Genomic DNA, 20,476 nt, shown 5'->3' with positions numbered 1-20,476 from the left:
CGATACATTTGTTTTTTGAATTTCAGAGCTATTATAGTTTAAGTCTTCAAAGGCCAATATTTCAAGTTCATGTTTTTTGATATTTACGCATTTGAAATATTCTTGTATGTTTGTTATTTTTAGACCGCCAAAAAATACCAGCCGACCTATCGATAGAACGTATAACAACAGATGGTGACGTGTCCCAATCAATTATCGATAGCACATATAGCAGCACAAGGTGCAATTTCCGCGCTTGTATTCAAATTTTTGGCATTTTCCTCTCAGGTGCGGCCAGCGGGCCTTTAATTGGATTATGTCGTTGAAAGTTTACTTTGTGTGTGCTTTTTCCTAACTAGATAGTTGTATTTCATCAGCGCTGCCACGATATGGGAATGCATTTTCAAAGTAAATTGATACTTTTATTTGGTTTTTTTGTTTAATAAACTCTTCTTGTAGAGATAATCTGTGTTGGCGCTGTTGTTATTGGTTGCTTCTCGACTTTGCTGATTCTTGTTTGCAAACTGCTTGGGGAAAATATATCCAATGTGTTGTTTCTTGAGGATAGAGAGTTTGAGTTCGATTATGTGATTGGTAAGTTGTGGTCTCACACGCCCAGTAGATTGAATATGGAATTTGAACTTTCTAGTGGGTGCCGGGACAGCTGGTTCCACTCTTACATCTCTACTGACGAAACATAGCAATGGCAGCGTGTTGCTGATTGAGGCTGGCGGCTCATTTGGCTACCTTAGTCGAATTCCACTACTGACAACATTTCAACAAAAGGGCATCAATGACTGGTCTTTTCTGTCGGTCCCCCAGAAGCACTCGTCAAAGGGTTTAATCGAGCAACGTCAGTGTCTGCCACGGGGCAAGGGCCTGGGTGGATCGGCTAATCTAAACTATATGTTGCATTTTGATGGGCATGGTCCTGACTTTGACGCCTGGCACAAGTTGCACAACCTAAGCGATTGGAGCTGGGCTGACATACGTCCTTTTATGGCTGCTGCCAAGCCTAAGCCAGGGGAGATTTTTGAAGTGCCACGTAGCTACTCCACCTTATCGCAAGCGCTGGACGAATCTGAAGCAGAATTTTCGCATAAGCACTGGCATTTTCGGCGCTCTGTTTATAATATTAAGAATGGACTGCGGCACTCTGTGCTGCAGCAATTCCTGTTGCCTGTACTCAACAGCGTGAAACTTCGTCTACTGCCCCAGGCACTGGTAAAAAGCATAAGTCTGTCTTCAACATCCATTCAAAAAGCCAGCTCCGTTCTGGTAGGAGTCAAAGATGAGCACAGCAAGGAGTTGGAGTTCCATATTAAAGTGCGACGTGAGTTGTTGCTCTGTGCGGGCGCCTATCAAACTCCGCAACTGCTTTTGGCTTCCGGAATCGGTGACAGCACAAAATTAACCCAGCTGGGTCTGCCAGTGCAACATCATTTGCCACTGGTTGGTCAGGGCCTGCACGATCACTTTAATGTGCCACTATTTGTCTCAATAGACACCATCGGACCTACTCTTAACCAGCGCACGTTGCTTAGTCCCATTAATCTGTTTAACTATTTAAGTACCGGCTCTGGACCCTTCGGAAACTTTGGAGTGCTCGGGCATGTTGCTGCCTATGAGGATCAGACTCCCTTCGGTATCACGTTCTTTGGCGCCGGCGCCATAGATGAAAGTGCCTTCATGTCTATTTCCAACTTCAAGCGTTCGGCATTTCGTGCACTTTTTCCACGCTATCATAATGCTTCACAGGAGGGTTTTATTTTCATATCCAGCTGCTTACAGCCCAAATCTAGAGGGTTTGTTGCACTGCAGCACAAGTCTATGCGCAGAAATCCCCTTATTGATCCGAACTATCTAAGCAACAAGCAGGATGTGGCCTGCACCATTGCGGCCATAAGAAACGCTGTAAAGGTAATAAGTTGTTTAAAAGTTCCAAGCCTTTGAATGTGTAAACCTATATATATTCTTAAAGGTTGTTACATCCTCCGCTTTTGCAAAATTAAGGCCCCGGATTCATTGGCCCAAGCTGCAGGAATGCGCCAATTTCGGACCATTTGAAAGAGATTTTGTGAAACAGCATCCCTCGGATAATTATCTGGAGTGTCTTATGCGTCACATAGGTCTGGGATCACATCATCCAGGCGGCAGTTGTGCTTTGGGTAGCGTTGTCGACTCTCAACTTAGGTAAGGTTTTTTAAAATTGTTGAACAAAAGCCACGTAAATTTATGTTTAATTCAAATTACAGATTATATGGCCTTGCAAATGTGCGTGTTGTCGATGCTAGCGTATTGCCCCGACCCATCTCCGGCAATCCCAATACTGTTATAACAGCTATTGCTATGCGCGCAGCCACATGGATACTTAAGAATGAGCTACAAGACAGTTAAATTAATATAAATAACCACAGTAGATATAACTAGTTGACGGTTATCAACATTTTTATTATTTTAATGTCCTTATTAAATATTTATTACAAATTTTTTATTGTGTTTACAGTTTCTCTACTTTGGCTTTAATAATTCGTAAGGGATCTACAGGTCGATCATTCTTATCCGTTTCCACCATACCAATCCGTTTTACTACCTCCATTCCAGTGTACACGCGTCCAAAAATTGTGTGCTTGTTGTCCAGCCACTGAGTGGGAGCCAGCGTGATAAAGAACTGTGAGGCGTTTGTGTCTGGGCCAGAGTTGGCCATTGACATAATACCGGCACCGGTGTGCTTTAGGTCACTATGCAGCTCGTCCGCAAACTCTCCGCCGTAAACAGACGTGCCACCACGGCCAGTTCCTGTGGGATCACCGCCTTGTATCATGAAATCTCGTATAATGCGATGGAACACCACGTTGTTATAGTAGCCGCGTCGGGACAACTCCGCAAAGTTATAACACTAAAACCATGGCAAAGCATTAACAATTAATCAATAAGTGGTTCACATATCGGGTACGTACAGTATTTGGTGCGTGTTTCCAGTACAGCTCTACAGTAATTTCGCCCATACTAAAGGAAAGGAAAGGAATTCATGCAGCATAAATGTTGCCACTTATTGTCTACGATTACTCACGTAGTTTCCAGCGTCACGAAGGGAGGCTGCCACGCCTTGTCGGGCACGCTGCCAGATGCAGGATTTGCTAACATTACTTAAAATTAATATATTGATTGAATAATTTAAACAACAAATTATAATTTGTACACCGCAACGCTGTTGAGCTTGTGGCGGCAAGCTGATAAGTCGTCGATAAATTGCATGCCGAATGTATTTGTCGATACATTTTTTTTTTTGGGATTGGGAAATTAATTCCGTTAAGTAAGAAAGTAAATTCTGTTAACTGTGTAGATTCTGTAAGGTTGAAAATGTAAGGTTTAAATGATATTATGTATTAAATTGTTCCCGACACTGCCAAACCATTATTGGTTTAAAAATATCAATAATATATAGTCTTAATTATGTTTTTCTTCCTTCAAATATTAATCGAATTCAAATTAAAAATGATTTATTAATAGCACTGTTGTTCATTTTTCAATAATACTAAAGAGGTTATAATTTGATTTTTATACCCTCTACCCATTACAAATGGGTAATAAGGGTTTAATAGTTTTGTGCTAATGTATGGAGCAGGTAAAATGAAGCATATTCGACCCTACAAAGAAAATAACTTTTTGGTCAGCATTAATATTCGATTCGATTTAGCCATACCTGTTTTTAAGCCTAAGTTTATTTTAAATCATTAAAACACATTATCGCTTCTTGCGTTTCCGGCGTAAAATACGTTGAAATCATTGATAAGAATCCATTTTCAGATAAGAATTATTATCTATAACGCAGAAGAAGGTAGACAAGAAAAATTAAAAAAAACGCCTTTTTAACCTTGGGCTTTGCTATAGACACATATTGGGACTCCATATTCAATCGGCCTATCGGCCTATAATCAGCAAAGTTTACTGCAAATGCATTTTCCATTTTGTGGGGCCGTGCCGCTGCATAAAGTAGCTTTCGGTGGGGGTGTGTGTGTGTGTGATGTTGTGGATGTATTCTAAATAAAGTTCTCAAATTTTGTGACGCCATCTCGGCGCTAGGTACAGGGTAACTTCTAGTCGGACTGTGGACGAGAGCACACTTACTTGCTACGATTAAATTGATTGACCCCAGCATTCCTTTTTTCTCTGAGGTTATCTATTTTTTGTGCCAAATAATTTTTTTTCTTTTTATTACGTAGGAAATTGGTATCCATCCCAAGTTCTTACACGATATATAAAATAAATAGCTAGTAGAACGACATGCCATCTTATCTCACACATCCATTTGCTTTATTAAATGAAAACTTTTCCATAATTTAATATAAATAATATAAATTTAGTACTAGCAGTTGATCATTGTTTGGCATGCGAGAAATATAAATTATGCAAATTTCTTGTGCGTTTTGGGGGTCAACAATTTTATCCAGATATAGACAGGCCCCAAAATCACTTTATATGTAAGGTCACAACTACGAATATGTAGCAACTGGACGCTGAAGTGTCGCAATTCTCTCTAAGTAAAACACGGCAACTGATTAACTAAAATAAACCCATGTGTGTGGATTTTGTGTGCCGCCCGAAACCTAAATTGCCCGACAATTGACAATTGAGCGAAATTGGATTGAATCACAGAGCCGACTAGCGCCCAGTACAGCGAATGGAACCCACTGATTCAGTGAGTCACAGACAGATGTAAACGCAGCGCGCCTTAGTCCACGCTGTGACCGCAGAGAGCTAAAACCCCTGATCGGAACTTGGAAAATGAATAATATCGATGATGTTCTGGGAGTGTTGCAGCGATTTTCATGGCCCGATTATGTTGCGTTTGTGGCCATGTTTCTACTTTGCATTGGCATTGGCATCTACTTTGGCTTCATGAACAAATCCGTCTCCGAGGATGATTACATGCTAGGAGGACGCAAAATGCTGGTGGTGCCCATTGCGTTCTCACTGGTGGCCAGCTTTATTTCTGGCATTACATTACTTGGACTGCCCACCGAAGTGTACTCGTATGGTATACAGTATCTATATGTATCACTCGGAGTCATAGGCATGGGAATTGTGATGGGAGTCTTTTATTTGCCCGTTTTTCATGATCTAAACATTACGTCCACCTATGAGGTAAGCACATTAAACTGAACGTCAAGAACGTGAAAGAATTTAAGATAGTTTTACAGTTTAAAAATATTGTTGTAAACAATCCTATATAGGATTTTGAGGCATTCCTTCGTGGAATTACTTATTTATTGTATGTCTAATTAAACTTCGCAAAAATCTTTTACAACAATTTTGAATATTTCTACTTCGCATGGGTAAAAGTATAGTACAAATGCATCTTGATATCATGGACTTGATAAGTTAGAGACTTCAACTTAATAATGTAGAAGGATTTAAAGCCCTGTCTTTATTCACGACTTAGAATATAAAATTTGGCAAGTATTATGCGTATCTCAAACAAAACCTCCCCTGTTCCTCCTAAAATTGAAACAACAAATTTTTAAATGAAGGCCTGAGCTTGCATCTTCAATCAATTGATTGTGGAATTAATTTAGCATTTTTTTAAGAAGCTTAGTAAGTCTTTACGAATGGTTGTTACAGTACAGGGTATATCCAAGCTGTGCAGTTTCGTCTAGGGCACGCTTTCCTATATTTCCAGTGATTGAATGTTTGCTAACAATTAAGAAAAAGAAAGAATTTTTAAGCAGCTTAGTTAACATCAAGAAAATATTTATATACATATAGTTAGGATAATTAATTATACAATCACAAAGAAAATACTCTTTTCTTATAGTATTTGGAGGTTCGCTTTGATCGCCGGCTGCGCCTCTTTGGTTCCATAATGTTCGCTATTATGAATGTAAGCAGTACAAATACTCAACTAGTATTATGAACCAAGTCTCATTTAAATTATTATCTATAGGTAGCATATCTGCCCATTGTGATCTATGTGCCGGCACTTGCCTTCAACCAGGTAACGGGCATAGGTGTGCACACCATTACGCCGATTGTGTGCATCATTTGTGTGTTCTATACAAGCATGGGCGGCCTTAAGGCCGTCGTGTGGACGGATGTGGTGCAGGCAGTATCCATGTTGGGCGCCCTAGCACTGGTCGCTATAAAGGGCAGCTTGGATATTGGCGGCGCCAGTGTGGTATTGGAACGTGCTTGGCATTCGAACAGACTGGAGGCACCCGAGTGAGTTGAAAGGCTATTTTCGGCACGCCGAACAGCTAATACCCTAATAGCAATATCGCTTGTATGGTTACGCGTGTAATTGCTGGGTTCGGTCCTGACATCTTGAAAACACACAAGTTTTCCCTATAATGTCAAGCAAAAGTCAGACCCGACTTAGCTGTCAAGATTAATGAACTCCCTCTATGCGTTACAGTTTCATGACAAGCTATAATAATTTCAATGAGGGTACACAAATGTTTCCAGTTAAACTTTAAAGTATTTCGCTTGCTCTTGTAGCCTCAGCATTGATCCCACAGTGCGTCACACATTATGGTGCCTATTCTTTGGAGGCATTGTCTACTGGACGCAGACCAATGCGGTCTCCCAGAACATGATACAGCGCTATCTATCGCTGCCCACGTTGGCGGATGCTCGCAAGGCTTTGGTCATCTTTTGTACCGGAGTCTTGATCCTGATGGCCTTGTGTGGCTACAATGGACTGCTCATCTACGCTACATATCAAAATTGTGATCCACTAACTACCAAGGTATGTGAATGAAATGAGTCAGTCAATGGTTTTTATTTTGAATACCATTTAACTGCATCAACAGCTGGCCAAGGCACGGGATCAGCTTTTGCCGCTTTTTGTCATGGACACGCTGGGCGAGCTGCCTGGAATGACGGGTCTATTTATTTCTGGCGTCTTTAGCGCTGCCCTGAGCTCACTCTCAACCTGTCTGAACTCAATGTCCGCTGTGGTATTGGAGGACTTTGTGAAGCCGTATGTTAAGAAGCCGCTAACAAATCGGGCCACCAATTGGATCATGCGTCTGGTTGTAGTGGGCATAGGAGTGCTTTGCGTGGCCCTAGTTTATGTTGTGGAGCATATGGGTACTGTGCTGCAGCTGACCATGAGCCTAGAGTCAATCACAAATGGGCCACTCTTTGGCATCTTCACCATGGGCTTGATTATGCCCTGGATTAATGGCAATGTGAGTTTCAAATATTTCACAATGTCTTAGCCTCCTTTCAAGAAATTTGATATTTCCCTAGAGCGCAATGCTCGGCGGCTGCGTGGGCGTCGCTGTAATGTCTTGGGTCAGCTTGAATGCACAATGGGCCATCGCATCGGGCGCCATTCGCTATCAAACCAAACCATTAAACGTTGAACAGTGCAGCTACAGCTTCGATGCAGCTGCTCTGGTGTCCAGCGCAACCAACGCCACCCATCTGAATGGGCCATCAGCGGAGTAAGTGCAGCCTCCCTGACCCTCATTGATATTATTACCATAATAATTGTTATGCTTGGTCTATTTTAGGGATATTTTCCCATTGTATCGGATATCATATATGTGGTATACGACGTTGGGCGCCTCAGTTACTATAATCATTGCACTGCTCAGCACTCTAGTTTTTGGCACTAACAATCCCAACAAAGTTGATCCTGTACTGCTCACACCTTGCATTCGAAAGTACTTTAGGTTTGATTCACACCAGCCAACGGTGGGTATAGAAACCCATCTTTATAAGCATTAATTCATTTTATATTCACTTTTTAGAACGTCTACAAGGTCGAACTTCCGCTGCAGCACAAGCTATGCAGCGATGAGGTGGCTCTTTAGTTGGTCGTGATATGAAAATCAAATATAATATTGAATATATATACATACATAATACACCATATAATTTTTCAAAATAAATCCAATTTTTATTTCCTTTGTTTCCTATTTAGGCGAATCGTCCAACGTTTTTGGTAGAAAATCATATTGTCTTAAAAATTTTATAAAGTATCAGTCCTGCAAGCCATAAATGTGGTCGGTAGTTATTTTTAGCCAAACCAGTTAAATAAAAAATTGGTTTGGGTTACGGTTTAGCTGATTTTATACAACTGGGTTGCTTTGAGCTTACGTTCAACGCAAAAAATAAATTTGTTTTCCGGGCTGCAACCAGTTTTGCAGCCTTGCGCATTTTACCACTAACCATACAATGCAACAACAAGATGTCTATGCCATTGCTTGGGTACCCTCACCAACAATAACGAGCTAAAATGCAACAATTTCGCATCGACATGGCAAACCCTTTCATATTTCATATTACTTGTCCCACCAAAAGGGAAGAAATGCGACTGAAATTTGCTAAAAAATCAATTTGTGCGAATTGTTGCTGTGCAGATACATACATTTAAATGAACTTCAGAAATTTATGAGAGCATTATAAGCACTGAGCCATAGCAGTTTCCTGTAATGGGAGCGAAATAAAAAAAAAACGATTCCGTTTTATCAATCAGAGCATATGGCTCTCTAACTCACTTGGCATCCGATCAAGTGAGCGAGTTACGGACCTGAGCAAAAACGAAGCCCTGGACCTGACTCAAAGACAGAAATGTGTGTGGCCACTTTTTGTTCTAGCTGACTTTGAGGTCAGAATGACGAACAGCCCAGCTAGTTTAGATTTTTATATAAACATAATTCTCAGTTAAAGCAAATGTTTGTTCCAAGTTCAACAAAATTTTATAAATCATGAATCTGATGTATGTTACAAATATAAAGGTTTTTATTTATTAATTGCTTGATAACAATTAATTATAAACGATTAACACAATGAGCCGTGAGACATGTTTTCAAATTTAATAGTCGATGGGGCTGCCGCTTTAAATTACTTTTGCTGCACTTTGGCTAGCAGAACAAGGCGCTCGGATTCATTAAGATGTTCGTAAAATGTGGGAAAATGTTCATTTTGTGTGAAGTTAGCAAGAAACTTTTGCAAATTCTCGCCAATGTCGCCCGTGTAGTTGCACTCCTTGAGCAGCACCTGCAGCACTTGCTCATCCTCTACATTGTCCTCATCGAAATCGAAACACAGGTCGGAGATGTAGCGTGGCTTGGCGGCATTGCCGGCAGCATCATCTTCTTCGGTGACTTCATCTTCGGAATCTGTAAGCGGCGCATCCGTCTTGCCTTCTTGGAAGTGCTGATATTCGGAAATGAGCACTTTAAATATCTTCACAAGTGCGGGAATTGTAATCCATTTCTGAAATGAGGACGCAACTGAACGTGTGCGAATGCGATCGCCGCTCGGCTCATCCACTAGCTCCTTGTACGTGATTGATGTCAATCGATTGTCTTGCGTTGATACGCCGTACTCGAAAAGCTTGCAGAGGGCCATCGTTGTGACCTGTTGAATATTAAAGGTATACATAAATCTGTCTGTTTTAAACTGTGGTTACATATATGTATACATATAAATATACTAGGTGGTTTATACAGAGATGTACATACTTTGCGCTCGTATGCACCAAAGAAGGAGTTCTGTCGCGACAGCCAATTAGTCAGAACAAACTGCAATGCAGGCTCGCCATTGGGTCCAGGCACAGTAGACAGAAAGTTTAGCACAGCATCCATTTGGGTAAGGAACAGATGGGCGAATATGAGCACCAAATTCATGATGACCTTAAGGCACTCGAGGTTCTGCATCTTGCTAATGACTGCCTTTAACAGCATATCAACCGTTTGACCCAGCATGCTGCCCATTTTGGTGATGATGGTGATGACCAATCGTCCAATTTGGCCACCGGCTGTCATCTCGGCATTCATGGGATTTAGCAAAACAGTTGCCACCTGCATGACATAGTTGACGCCCTCGCCATTCTTATAGTTGCAGATCTGCTCCGGTGAAACATTGATGAAGCTGCGCAGGCACTCCCCACCAGCGACCATTACGGTGTGATCGTCAGTGTGCAGCACACAGTTGATCATCGCGGGAAATGCAGTTTCCAGCAGGACATTGGGCAGGGGCGGCTCCGTGTACCTGACAATTGTGTTTAGCACATCCAGGGCAATATCCTGCTTCTCGGCGCATTGTTCACCCTGAAGCGCCAGTATGCTAACAATGGTGGGTATGAATTTCTCTTGCAGCGATCCCAGGCACTGCTTGTGCTGGCAGAGCGCCTTGATCAGATCTTGAACGTTCTCCAAAACAAACGGATCTTCAGCATATTTCAGGAAGGCTGCAATGGTCAGGGGTGTGATCTTTGGGTGCATCGCGTACGCAAAGTCCGCATCAAACTTGACCATCATTGTTAGAGCTTCCATTATAAGAGCCAAAACAGTGGCTTTGCAGCCGGGCACAAGAGTCATAATGCCGTCTAAAAAACCAGGTAACTTGGAGACAAGTAATGCACGTTTCTCCCCTTCGACATCTTCGTTGGCTTGCAGGAAGCCGTGCAAGGTGCGAACGGCGCTGATGCGTAATATGTGCGACTTATCCGGCGATAGACTACACAGTGTTACGTCCAGAATTTCGCTTATCATTTGCGGATTGTACAAATCTGACTTGGAGTATGTGCTCAGGGTCCAGAGTGCCCGTCCGACCAGATGGGGCGATTCCTGATGCACTAGCAAATTGCGAACGATTGTCAGATAATTAAGCAAGTCGAATTTTGAATCACCCTCGAGTATTATGTCGCGAAATCCATGAACAGCATCCATGCAGGCTTCTTGAATCTTCCACCAATTCGGATTATTAGCGGCCTTCTCTGCCTCGGCCACGCTAAAGTGTCGGCCCAGTGCTTCCTGCAACGGCTGAATGGCCTTCACTCCAAACTCGTCATTTATGGCCTGTGTATGAAATATATCAGAGGAGAAATAGCACTTATCACCTAACCCTTTCAACAAACACCTATAAAATATATAAATCAATAACTTTGAAATAATATATGTATATGTAGCAATATATGTATGAAATATATATTATAATAAATAAAAATACATTCTTGGGTATTTTTTTAATTATTACAAAAAACATCAAAATTTATGTAGGGATATAATCTATGCACGTATGTTTTCTTTTAGCATAGAGGGCCATCAACAAAGGGGTGTCTAAAATGCATACATACATATCTGAGTAAAAAAGAACAGCCTTCAAAAGGGAAATTAAAATAAGCTTACTAAAGTGGACATCTTTTAAAGTTTAATAGATTGAACTTAAAAGCAGACAGACGGTTATTGATATATACAAACAGCAGTACAACTTTAATATAGCATTTCTAGCTGATACGCAATCAATACATTTTCTGCCTTTTGATATTACGAAAAAAGTTTGTATAAAAAGTTAATGTCAGTGAGACTTACCAGGAGTACATCACGGCCACACATCCGTACAGTTAGCTCGACACCGCCATCGTCTTCGTCGTCAACGAATTTCTCGGGGTCCTCTTGCCAGTCCTCCAACTGCTCCTCACTGAGCTGTATGTATACGATGGTTATGTAGATTAAATCGGCAAGGACATTCTTAATGCTGCCACGCAGTTTGCCGCAGGTGACAATGCAGTTTATGAACTCGAGGATTTGTATGATCAGCGTTTGGAAATTGGTCTGTTCGTCATCTTCTTCGTTTTCGCCACTCGCCAACGGATTTGCCTCCGTCTGATTTACTGAAACCTTTACGTAGGTTTCGGCAATTTGTGTTAGCAACTGCCAGATAATTGGCAATATGCGCTCCATGAAAGGATTAATGTATTTTGGCATATCGGTTACCAGATAGGTGAACACTACAAATTAAAACGGAAATTATAAACTGTCGAGGGTTTATTATCAGACGACAGACCTTTAATGATTTCGGAGCGCAGCAAAAAGCTGGATCCAGCGCCGCAATTCATACTCAGATAATGTACAAGCTTGTCCATAAAGTTCGTAAGTATGGAGCTCATCATGGAGCTCTGCTCCTGCTTGTCAGTTATCAGCGCCGAGATAGACATAAAGAGCTGCTTCAGGGTTCGTATGGCGGAGACGCGCGTCTTAATTGAGTAGTTTTGCTCCGAGTCAAAAATGCGATACACCTCGGGTATGACCACCGGACCAAGATCCTTGATTTGCTCCACATCGTATGTAAAATCCTGCAGCACTTGCATAGCTCCATGTATGGAATCCTCATTGCCACCCAGACACTTGACAATTATGTCAAAGAGCTCCGCCCAGCAGTGCGGATAATCGGTAGCAGCTATTGTAGATATTGTGTGTGCCACCGAAGAGCGTATCTTAGAGTTGGGGTCGTACAGGCCATTGGGCAATATGTTGCGTATTGTGCGTTTGGCCTGCTCGGTGGCCATATGTCCGCCTGCCTTGTCCGTCTCATCGAGATCTGTCCAGTGATTTTCCACGTATCGCGTCAGCATTATAATGGCAATTTGACGCAATGGTAGCTCGTGCGACTGATTCATTATAATCTCCGATAAGTAGACGCCATACCCTGCAATTCGAAGCCGTTAGCATGAAGCAGACAACGCCCGGCTTTGCCCGCCAATTTGCATGCATCATACCTTCTGTGTATTGCAATTGCTTGTTACGCTTTTCCGCCTGTTGCAAAACACTTGTGTCCGAGCTCAGCAAATTCTGTAGTTCCTCTATGATGGCTTGTTTTACAGAATCGCCGCCGCCGCGCGCAACACCTACGCCACCTTCGTCGTTCGACATGACAGGGTATCAAAATCAAATATAAAAAATATACAAAGGCGCTAAGGTGATGTTTGCCGCAGCAGATCGTAGCACATGTGAACTGCTGTTAGTTCTGTTCAAACTTATTATGCTGTTCTACAACACTGCTCGTGCGTTCACTGCACAGCACTGTGACTTTACAGTCATAGTGACAAGACTGTAATTTAAATTATTCTTTTAAAAAGGCGAATTGAAATCATATTTTGGTGCGTGGCAAGCTTTAATATTTACCTTGTACTCTAATGCCAATGCTCCTTATGAATATAGTTAAGTTATTGGTTATTTATTTAATGTCATAGACTAAGATTACAATAATTTTGGTAAGAGTAACTTTTAATTACTTGTCATATTTAAAAGCACACATACAGTCGCTGTACAGCACTTCTTTTAATACCATCGCCTTGCTCTGCCGCTGCCGCCTTTGACCTGCTGTAAATTTATTACAATTTATAAGAGTTAATATCAAATAAAAGCAATATGACGGGCATCATGGATACAGTAGAAATGCCAAAATTGCCGGAAAATCAAAAAACCTTTGCGGGAATACCAGAAGCAATATTTTTAGTGAGTATCATGTTGCAGGCGTCGTCGGCCGCTGAGTCAATTCCAATTCTAACCTATATGGAGACCACAGCCAAAACAGCTGTAGACAATTTTCCATATTAATCATCCGTTCGTGTTCTGTTTGCAGGAGGAAATTGATACGTTTATGACACAGCCCGAGAACGAGAACTGTGAAAAGGTGTTGCAACGGCTGGACGAACAACATGGAAAGTATCGATTCATGGCCTACAACTTGGAGGCGCGCCGCCGCAAGCTGAAATCTCAGATACCCGATCTGGAGCGGTCGTTGGAGATGGTGAATGTGCTGCGCAAAGAGGAAGAGGAGCGTGAAACACAATTCTTGCTCAGTGACCAGGTGTTCATCAAGACGCTGGTGCCGCCCACAAAAACAGTTTATCTCTGGCTGGGAGCCAGCGTCATGCTGGAATATCCACTAGACGAGGCCGAGGCGCTCTTAAAGCAAAATATAACATCTGCTGTGGGCAATCTTAAGTCGGTGGAGCACGACCAGGACTTTCTGAGGTGAGTTAAGATTTTGTGCGGTGCTGTGTATTTATGCGTATCTCCCACTCCTACAGAGATCAAATAACCACAACCGAAGTTAACATGGCGCGGGTCTACAATTGGGGTGTTAAAAAGCGGCAGGCCGCGGCCAAAACTAATGCCAATAGTACGCCCTCCTAGATAACTCTTAAAAATGTTAAAAGCTAAGAAAGAACGTACGCAAGGTAAATCGGGTGTTGTCCCTTATATATTATTTATTTGTTTGAAAATATATAGTTTTGATTTCCGACGCCCGATAAAAACTGAACAAAACATATAATCAGCTCGCAATGCTTTCAAAATTAAAGAAGAAAAAATCTAAGGATACGCCAATTGCATTTTTCACTTGTTTAACTCTAGTTCTCGATTATAATAAATATGAAATACATACAATGCAGAAAATGGGCGTCAGCATAACATATGAGAGTGGGCCTTTCAGATGTGACGACTTACTCTAGCCTTAACTAAAAGTAAGCAAGCCGCTTGGACAAAAATATATATCTTCAGTCAGATATGGGCTTCTTCAGGGAGAGAACTGGCTTACCCTCTTTATAAGGTAGGTTGAGGAACTCGATATCAATTAGGGAGCCGCAGCCTTTGGATATCCTCAGAGATGGCATAAAATTGACACAGATGTATATGCATTTATTTCATTGTTTTTAATTGCAATAAACAAACTAACAACTTTTTTTTCCTAATTACACAAAAAATCAGACAAATAACCCGGTTATTCCCACTTCATGGACTGGTGTATGTAGTCGCCATCAGGGCTCACATAGTTTTTGATAGGAGGCGTTGCGACAGGTCCTTTCACAGTGACCGGCAACAGTTTCGCGTCTACTTCTATAGCCGCTTGGTAAAGCTCCTCGGACTCACGACGTAGCTCCTCTAGCGCTTTGTTTTGAGACTGCAGCAAGCGGTCAATGATTTGGAAATCTGCCACCTTCTCATCGTGTTTGTAGTGCGCCCAGTGTTTTTTAAGAAGTGCACGCTGCTCTACCTCCGCGCTGCCCAAAGGAGTAAGCTTTCGTTCCCGTTTCCTGTAAAGGAAAAGAAAAATTAAGTGGCAATTGGAGCGTGTTCGTCTGAAATCATCCAACTTACGCCTTGTCGTCAATTAAATCTAAAGGTACCTCCAGCTCTTCGACCGGCTTCAGTTGACGCGCATTTCTTTCAAGCCTACGTATTTGCTTTTCGATTTTCTTTTTCTTGCGGTCCTCTCTCTGTTTAATGATCTGCGGGTCAAGTTTTTTCTTTTTCTTCAACGGTTCAGCGCACAGTACGGGCGTTGTGTGCAGGCAACGTGCGGCAAGACTGCTGCTCTGTAGACTCAGCCTATTTATGAATAAGATGTGTATCTATATTAAAAGTAGGCTGTTAGGCCAGATTGTGTTAGAACAATTACCTGGAAATTGCGCCGAGGAGCGACATTTTTAGTAAGCAATTGAGCTAAAAGCCGAAATACCGTTTGCGTAATGTGCTGCTTCTTACCGTAGGTGTCCTAGTGAAATATATCGATTATCGATTTCCAAACATATGGTCAGGGCTGCAACGACTGGCATCGCTGCGATGCTGCCAGAAAATTTTTTCTTTCAAATGCTTGATATATCGGTGGAATATGAGAAGGCGGTGGTTTTGAATATTTGTACCTTGTCTGCAACGCTGTCTGACAATGCATGCTGTCGGAAAATGCATTCAAGGCTTCAATCAGTAACTGAACTGTATGCTAACAAAGATTGGCTTTAAAAAAAACTAGCTATGGTTTGTTACGCGTTGTTATCTGGATGATGTTAACGCTAATTAGTTATCATCTTGGTTAGCCACTTTCTTTTGTTTTTTATATTTGAGCTTTTCTTCCTATCCATCCGCAAATAAAACTCGCACTTTTTTTTTTTTTTACTATTTTTATACGATTTTAAAACTTTATTTTTAAAGATGAAAATAAACAATATACTTTTATTATGTGTTTTTGTTGTTTAGTAAATTTTACATAATTTTCAATAAAATAAGTAGTTTTTTTTTCGATTAAAAATGTTTTATTATAGTATAGTGTTTTGTTGTTGTTGTTTTACCTTCCCTTCCCGCGTTAATCTGTTTATTCGTTTTTTTCCTTACAATTGCTGCATAAATATAAATTTATGTAATCATATTTTGCTTATATCCCAAATATTTAATTTGTCTTTTACACATTTTTTTTTAATGCTGTATTACGTTCTATGGTGTGTTGTTAATTTTTATTTTTATGTTTACTTTAAATGCTGTCTCGAGATACAAATCATATTTTTCGTTTTTTTTTTTTATTTACGAGAAAATTACAAATTTTTGTGTAAGTCCGCGTGTTTGGCTTCTGCTTTACGGTCCAGACAAATTTGTTCGAAGATTCCAAAAGGTACACCAAAGCTAGTAAAGTAATATTGTAACGGAACCGATATCGAAAACTATACAATATACATGCATGTCTAAATTCTGCGAATACACACATTTATATATTTCTGATTTGGTTTTTGCTTTCGAAATGATTTAATCATATAAAGTTAATATATCATGCATTTTACGCAGTCATCATGGATTTTGAAACTTTCGATTTGTGTATGCTTCATCTTGCGTATTACATTCATATATGTTTATATGTTTATTGTGGTAAATAGTATTGTGTGTGTATTTCTGCTCTTTGGGGTAGGGTCGCATAAAAGGTTATGCTTGTCTATTGTTATTACATATACTTATAATTTAAATTGTCTGCCATCTTTTTTCTGAACTCTCACTGCTATCTTTCTTTCCACGTAGTGTTGAAAGTAAAGTTTAACATATGTATGTATGTTTTTTATTTAGTTTTTATTACTTGAAGAGACTAATTCATTTGAAATGATGTTCTGCATACAAAAATTAATACAATATAATTGTATCTTGAATTCTGTCAAGAAGGAATTTCGAAAATATGATTAGTGCCAGGCTCTGTTGTTTTGTAGGCTTTCAATTTCGCTTAGTAATCATAATACATTCAACTCAATGTGTGCTTAAGTTAAAATTAAATAAACAAAAATCGTATATGCTTTTGAGGGACTTGGTTTTTATTTTAACAGCGCTCTAAATCTGCCAATTTCATACTCGGTAATTTTATTTGCTTTACGCTTTCAGCTTGGTCATCTCGTAATTTTTTGAAGCCCTCAAATTTTTGCGTATCTAGTGTAGTTTTAGAGCGCCGCAATTGCCGCTTATTTTATAAATTCATTATAAAAGTTATTTCTAAAGTTGTTTGTACTATTTCTTGGAAATAATTCCGGTCTATTGTTGTATAACTCAATATTTTTTGTTTTTGTTTTCTTTAATTTATTTTTGAATAAATTAAACCAAAATTGATTTTTTGTTGTTCGGTTTTGTTTGACTTGGCTCTGGAGTTAAGTAAATTTTACACTTTCGCATCAGCCAATCGAAAATGATGCTTCTTAATATGGCCCAAAGATTATAAATTTTAATGTCGTAATGTTGCCGAAATGGTTTAATACATTTAAAACGTTCTAAGCAAAACCCTTGCACATTTACTCGTGTTTCTGCATTCGATCCATATATTAACGCATACATATGTATGTTGATGAAAAGAATAATTGGATGTTTTTTGTTTTGTATTTGTGTTCAGCTCCGAAATTGTAAATCGTAAATGGTAAATCGTAATTCGTAATCCGTAATCGATAAATGAATATTCATACATACTTATATACATAGTGTGTGCGTCTAAACACCTTCAAATGAATGCATATTCATAAACTAAATTTAATGTTCGTAAATTGTAAATTTTAAATTTTGCTAATTTTTGCTAGTTGGTTTTCTTCAAAATGTTTCGAAGTACGTTAAACTCACAACTCAATATTCTAAACTGAATAATGCAAATATTTGTTACTTTTCTTTTGTGTGTGTGTGTGTGTGAGAGTTGTGAAGTGGGGGAAAGAAGCACAAAAGGGACATTCGTATTTTTCTTTTTTAGTCTTTTAGTTTTGTATACGTCTCTTCTTTGTGAACTGCTTGCTTTTCACTGCTTGCCTCTATCTCCTATATTCGTATGCACATGCAAATATTCAATTTTTCCATTCTTTTTTTCAATGTTTATCATATTTGGTTTTTTTTTTTTGTTTATTTTCTTTTGTTTTTATTTTCTCGTATCGGTAGTTGAGTTAAGCTTAAATTTAGTTGCATTATAGCTTATTGCCGCCTCTTAAGTATGCCGTTCTTAGTACTCTTGCAATCGTTTAGCTTAATTTTCGATTTAAATATGTATGTATGTATTTTATTTCCACCTATGATCTAAACTAAATATAGTATAGTGTATTGTGTGTGCGTGTATGTGTGTGTGTGTTTGTGTGTGTCCGTGTGCGATAGAAAGTAATACATTCATTAATGAGCAACTCAGCGCTATATGTTAGGTATATGCTTCGTAAGTAGTCAATGTATATCCAAACCTTTTCGTTTCTAAATTCTAAATCATTTATTTCATACATAATATTGACTTTTTTTGTGTTTCCATTTTTGTTTACAAACTATAACTAAATATACGTTTATGTATGTATATCGCTTAATTAGGTAGTCAATGGACAACTTTGCTAGCTGGGTTTCGGGGTATGGGGATAACTTAAGATTTGCGCTTTATTATCCTTGATAAAATTTTGTTGGCAAACTTAGAATACGCGTAGGTGATCGTAATACCGAGAGACAGTGTGGCCAGGCCAAATATGTTGAGCAGTTTTGGTATTTGCTTGATTGCTGGTCTATTTGGAGCCTTTTTTCATATTTTTTGCTTAGATTTTTAAATTTGTTATATCTTTTTACAATTTTTAATTTTTATACAATTTTATTAATAATTTCATTTTGTTTTTGTTGATTCATTCCTTTTTTAGTTACATAAAAAATTAACAGATTTTTTTTTTGTTTTTGGTTTTTACTTTTTTTGTTACATGAAGGCACTTTAGATCGGACGTTGTGGCCCCATATCAAAATTTGCTTTTAACTTTTGCTTTACTCGTTTATCACTTTGGTTTCTGTTCTTGTTCTTTTTGTGCTTGGTGCGTGGTGTGCGTGGAGACGTAGTCGCAAAATAACAAATTAACAACAAAAGCGTAAGTAATCGAAAGTTGTTCGAAACTCGCCGAAAGATTCTTGTTCGAAATGTTGCCGAAATTCCTTGATTCGAAACTTGTCTTTGCCTTGTCTTTTGCTCTGCTTTTGCATCTGCATCTACTCTATATTTCTTCTTTTGCCTGTATGGTAAACCATTTATATTTGAATTTGTATTGCCTTCAGTGCTATTGGTTGCAAAACGGTCTTGGATGGATCCAGAATATGCAGGCAGTCCAACCCCTTTCGGTTCCTGTTCGGGCTACTGCCATGCAGTTTGGTTTTATTTCAGGCTTGAGAACTGCCAACGCTTTGGCCTGGTCCAAAAATCATTTTCTCTGCTTGTCGTCTCTTTTATTTTGCATTGGATTGTGGATATAAGTGACAAAAATATCATACTCATTTGTTTTAAATTGGTATTGCCATGCTGTAACGGAAATAACTAAGTAAATTGCCGATGAAAAATCTATGCCAACTAATAACCGGTTTGTCCAAACGATCTATAATTTGTACAAGGAAATTGAGCGCAAATCTTAGGTCATCGCAAAGTTAGTCAACACAAAAGAGCGAGAGTCGGGTACACATTTTTATATATTCATTGATATATATATATTACATATGTTTGGTGGATATACATTATTAGAACTAATTATTAGGGACTGAATTTCGATTTTATAATTTTCTTGTCTACAATTTTTACATACACTTCTTAATTTCTTTTATATTAATTTTTGCCTCACCAACATCTAACTTAAGTACTGTCCATGTCTTTATTTTCTTTATGTTTTTTATACACCTAAACATTTACAAAGGGTTCAATAACACAAAATCTTAAGCATTTTTTTTATGATTTCTTTTTTTTTTTTTTGTTATTTTTTTTTCGTTTTGTTTTATTTGGGCATAATAAAGTAGAGAAAACCTTTCCTGTTTTTGTGGTTCTGGGGTTTGTTTTGCAAATTTTTTTTTGCTGCCGTTCTTCAGAGCTTCAAACCGTATGTTTTTCAGTTCGTAATTTTGTTGAATTTATTTGCATTTTTGAATTTTGAAATCTGCAACGTCTTTTGACGACGATTTTGAATTTTGCTGTTTTCTTTAATTATTATTTTTGTTGTATTTTGTATTTTTTTCAATTTTGTTTGCTGTTCCTGTTATGCTCAAAAACATTTTTGGGCTGTTTATGCCCAAATCTGCTTTGGCCATGAATTGTTTGACTTGTCTTGTTTTTATATAATTTAAGGCAGATTTTCCACAAAATCAAAATGGGCTTGAAACAGAAATAAGAATTTGCTTTTATGCGTTTTTTGATATCAGACTTAAATTAATTCATGCAATAACTACCAGGAGATGTATCGAAAGTTGCGTTTTCTTGTTTGCTATATAAAATTTACACAGTTTTTTGTTTTTTTTTTGTTTCCTTTTTTTTTAAATGTATTTAAATATAAGTTTATGTCGTTAAGGTTGCGTTTGCTTTTTTTATTTATGTTCTTAAAGATAAGGCGCGAAGGTGCTTAAAATAAGCTTGTACTTTTTTCTTGATATTTTTCCAACACGTTTTCAAAATTGATATCAATTTTTTGTTGTTTGTTTTTAGC

General features: G+C 38.9%; 6 protein-coding genes across 7 annotated transcripts; 3 read left to right on the top strand and 3 right to left on the bottom strand.

The window, feature by feature from the left end:
* Positions 1–55: 55 nt before the first annotated feature.
* On the top strand, positions 56–2,466 carry ninaG. Its single transcript, XM_064698652.1, has 5 exons — positions 56–387; positions 439–573; positions 629–1,899; positions 1,961–2,172; positions 2,235–2,466. The coding sequence occupies exons 1-5, from the start codon at positions 369–371 to the stop codon at positions 2,374–2,376; spliced, it is 1,779 nt and encodes a 592-aa protein (XP_064554722.1). The 5' UTR covers positions 56–368; the 3' UTR covers positions 2,377–2,466.
* Cypl (peptidyl-prolyl cis-trans isomerase-like 1 Cypl) lies at positions 2,401–3,214 on the bottom strand. Its single transcript, XM_064698657.1, has 3 exons — positions 3,053–3,214; positions 2,940–2,988; positions 2,401–2,878 (listed from the first exon to the last, which is right to left on the bottom strand). The coding sequence occupies exons 1-3, from the start codon at positions 3,124–3,126 to the stop codon at positions 2,480–2,482; spliced, it is 522 nt and encodes a 173-aa protein (XP_064554727.1). The 5' UTR covers positions 3,127–3,214; the 3' UTR covers positions 2,401–2,479.
* Positions 3,215–4,341: 1,127 nt separating this feature from the next.
* bumpel (brother of rumpel) lies at positions 4,342–7,891 on the top strand. The gene is made up of 8 exons (XM_064698653.1): positions 4,342–5,127; positions 5,798–5,863; positions 5,927–6,201; positions 6,478–6,727; positions 6,792–7,172; positions 7,234–7,430; positions 7,500–7,683; positions 7,740–7,891. Exons 1-8 carry the CDS (start codon positions 4,768–4,770, stop codon positions 7,800–7,802), a joined length of 1,776 nt encoding a protein of 591 aa, XP_064554723.1. The 5' UTR covers positions 4,342–4,767; the 3' UTR covers positions 7,803–7,891.
* An 820-nt stretch (positions 7,892–8,711) lies between these two features.
* Positions 8,712–12,749, bottom strand: Ipo9 (Importin 9). The gene is made up of 5 exons (XM_064698651.1): positions 12,497–12,749; positions 11,785–12,426; positions 11,310–11,728; positions 9,459–10,796; positions 8,712–9,354 (listed from the first exon to the last, which is right to left on the bottom strand). The coding sequence occupies exons 1-5, from the start codon at positions 12,648–12,650 to the stop codon at positions 8,836–8,838; spliced, it is 3,072 nt and encodes a 1,023-aa protein (XP_064554721.1). The 5' UTR covers positions 12,651–12,749; the 3' UTR covers positions 8,712–8,835.
* A 301-nt stretch (positions 12,750–13,050) lies between these two features.
* mgr (merry-go-round) lies at positions 13,051–14,105 on the top strand. 2 transcript variants are annotated; one of them, XM_064698655.1, is made up of 4 exons: positions 13,051–13,235; positions 13,363–13,757; positions 13,814–13,963; positions 14,063–14,105. In XM_064698655.1, exons 1-3 carry the CDS (start codon positions 13,149–13,151, stop codon positions 13,917–13,919), a joined length of 588 nt encoding a protein of 195 aa, XP_064554725.1. In that variant the 5' UTR covers positions 13,051–13,148; the 3' UTR covers positions 13,920–13,963; positions 14,063–14,105. The 2 variants fall into 2 exon arrangements, with proteins under 2 accessions (XP_064554725.1, XP_064554724.1); XM_064698654.1 differs by having other exon boundaries at positions 13,814–14,105.
* Positions 14,106–14,402: 297 nt separating this feature from the next.
* On the bottom strand, positions 14,403–15,325 carry mRpL40 (mitochondrial ribosomal protein L40). Its single transcript, XM_064698656.1, has 3 exons — positions 15,184–15,325; positions 14,883–15,113; positions 14,403–14,818 (listed from the first exon to the last, which is right to left on the bottom strand). Exons 1-3 carry the CDS (start codon positions 15,207–15,209, stop codon positions 14,506–14,508), a joined length of 570 nt encoding a protein of 189 aa, XP_064554726.1. The 5' UTR covers positions 15,210–15,325; the 3' UTR covers positions 14,403–14,505.
* Positions 15,326–20,476: the final 5,151 nt, after the last annotated feature.

The sequence above is a fragment of the Drosophila montana genome, unplaced genomic scaffold (genome assembly GCF_035044405.1).
Source record: "Drosophila montana isolate Dmon_TW-CO22-7 unplaced genomic scaffold, ASM3504440v1 contig_779_1, whole genome shotgun sequence".
Taxonomy (NCBI): Eukaryota; Metazoa; Arthropoda; class Insecta; order Diptera; family Drosophilidae; genus Drosophila; species Drosophila montana.
Note: the sequence above shows the minus strand (reverse complement) of the source record. Positions and strands in the feature narration are given on the sequence as shown.

Excerpts from the sequence above, each read along its gene's own strand:
- ninaG (XM_064698652.1), top strand. Across the intron at positions 574-628 it reads TGAGTTCGATTATGTGATTG|TGGGTGCCGGGACAGCTGGT; the intron begins GTAAGTTGTGGT and ends TGAACTTTCTAG. Across the intron at positions 2,173-2,234 it reads GTTGTCGACTCTCAACTTAG|ATTATATGGCCTTGCAAATG; the intron begins GTAAGGTTTTTT and ends TTCAAATTACAG.
- Cypl (XM_064698657.1), bottom strand. The coding sequence starts at position 3,126 with ATGTTAGCAAATCCTGCATCTGGCAGCGTGCCCGACAAGGCGTGGCAG. Across the intron at positions 2,989-3,052 it reads TTCGTGACGCTGGAAACTAC|TATGGGCGAAATTACTGTAG; the intron begins GTGAGTAATCGT and ends CCTTTCCTTTAG. Across the intron at positions 2,879-2,939 it reads GGAAACACGCACCAAATACT|TGTTATAACTTTGCGGAGTT; the intron begins GTACGTACCCGA and ends CCATGGTTTTAG.
- bumpel (XM_064698653.1), top strand. The coding sequence starts at position 4,768 with ATGAATAATATCGATGATGTTCTGGGAGTGTTGCAGCGATTTTCATGG. Across the intron at positions 5,128-5,797 it reads ACATTACGTCCACCTATGAG|TATTTGGAGGTTCGCTTTGA; the intron begins GTAAGCACATTA and ends CTTTTCTTATAG. Across the intron at positions 7,173-7,233 it reads TGCCCTGGATTAATGGCAAT|AGCGCAATGCTCGGCGGCTG; the intron begins GTGAGTTTCAAA and ends ATATTTCCCTAG.
- Ipo9 (XM_064698651.1), bottom strand. The coding sequence starts at position 12,650 with ATGTCGAACGACGAAGGTGGCGTAGGTGTTGCGCGCGGCGGCGGCGAT. Across the intron at positions 11,729-11,784 it reads GCGCTCCGAAATCATTAAAG|TGTTCACCTATCTGGTAACC; the intron begins GTCTGTCGTCTG and ends TTTAATTTGTAG. Across the intron at positions 9,355-9,458 it reads TTGGTGCATACGAGCGCAAA|GTCACAACGATGGCCCTCTG; the intron begins GTATGTACATCT and ends AATATTCAACAG.
- mgr (XM_064698655.1), top strand. The coding sequence starts at position 13,149 with ATGACGGGCATCATGGATACAGTAGAAATGCCAAAATTGCCGGAAAAT. Across the intron at positions 13,236-13,362 it reads TACCAGAAGCAATATTTTTA|GAGGAAATTGATACGTTTAT; the intron begins GTGAGTATCATG and ends TTCTGTTTGCAG. Across the intron at positions 13,758-13,813 it reads CACGACCAGGACTTTCTGAG|AGATCAAATAACCACAACCG; the intron begins GTGAGTTAAGAT and ends CCACTCCTACAG.
- mRpL40 (XM_064698656.1), bottom strand. The coding sequence starts at position 15,209 with ATGTCGCTCCTCGGCGCAATTTCCAG. Across the intron at positions 15,114-15,183 it reads CTCCTCGGCGCAATTTCCAG|GCTGAGTCTACAGAGCAGCA; the intron begins GTAATTGTTCTA and ends ATTCATAAATAG. Across the intron at positions 14,819-14,882 it reads GATTTAATTGACGACAAGGC|GAAACGGGAACGAAAGCTTA; the intron begins GTAAGTTGGATG and ends TTTCCTTTACAG.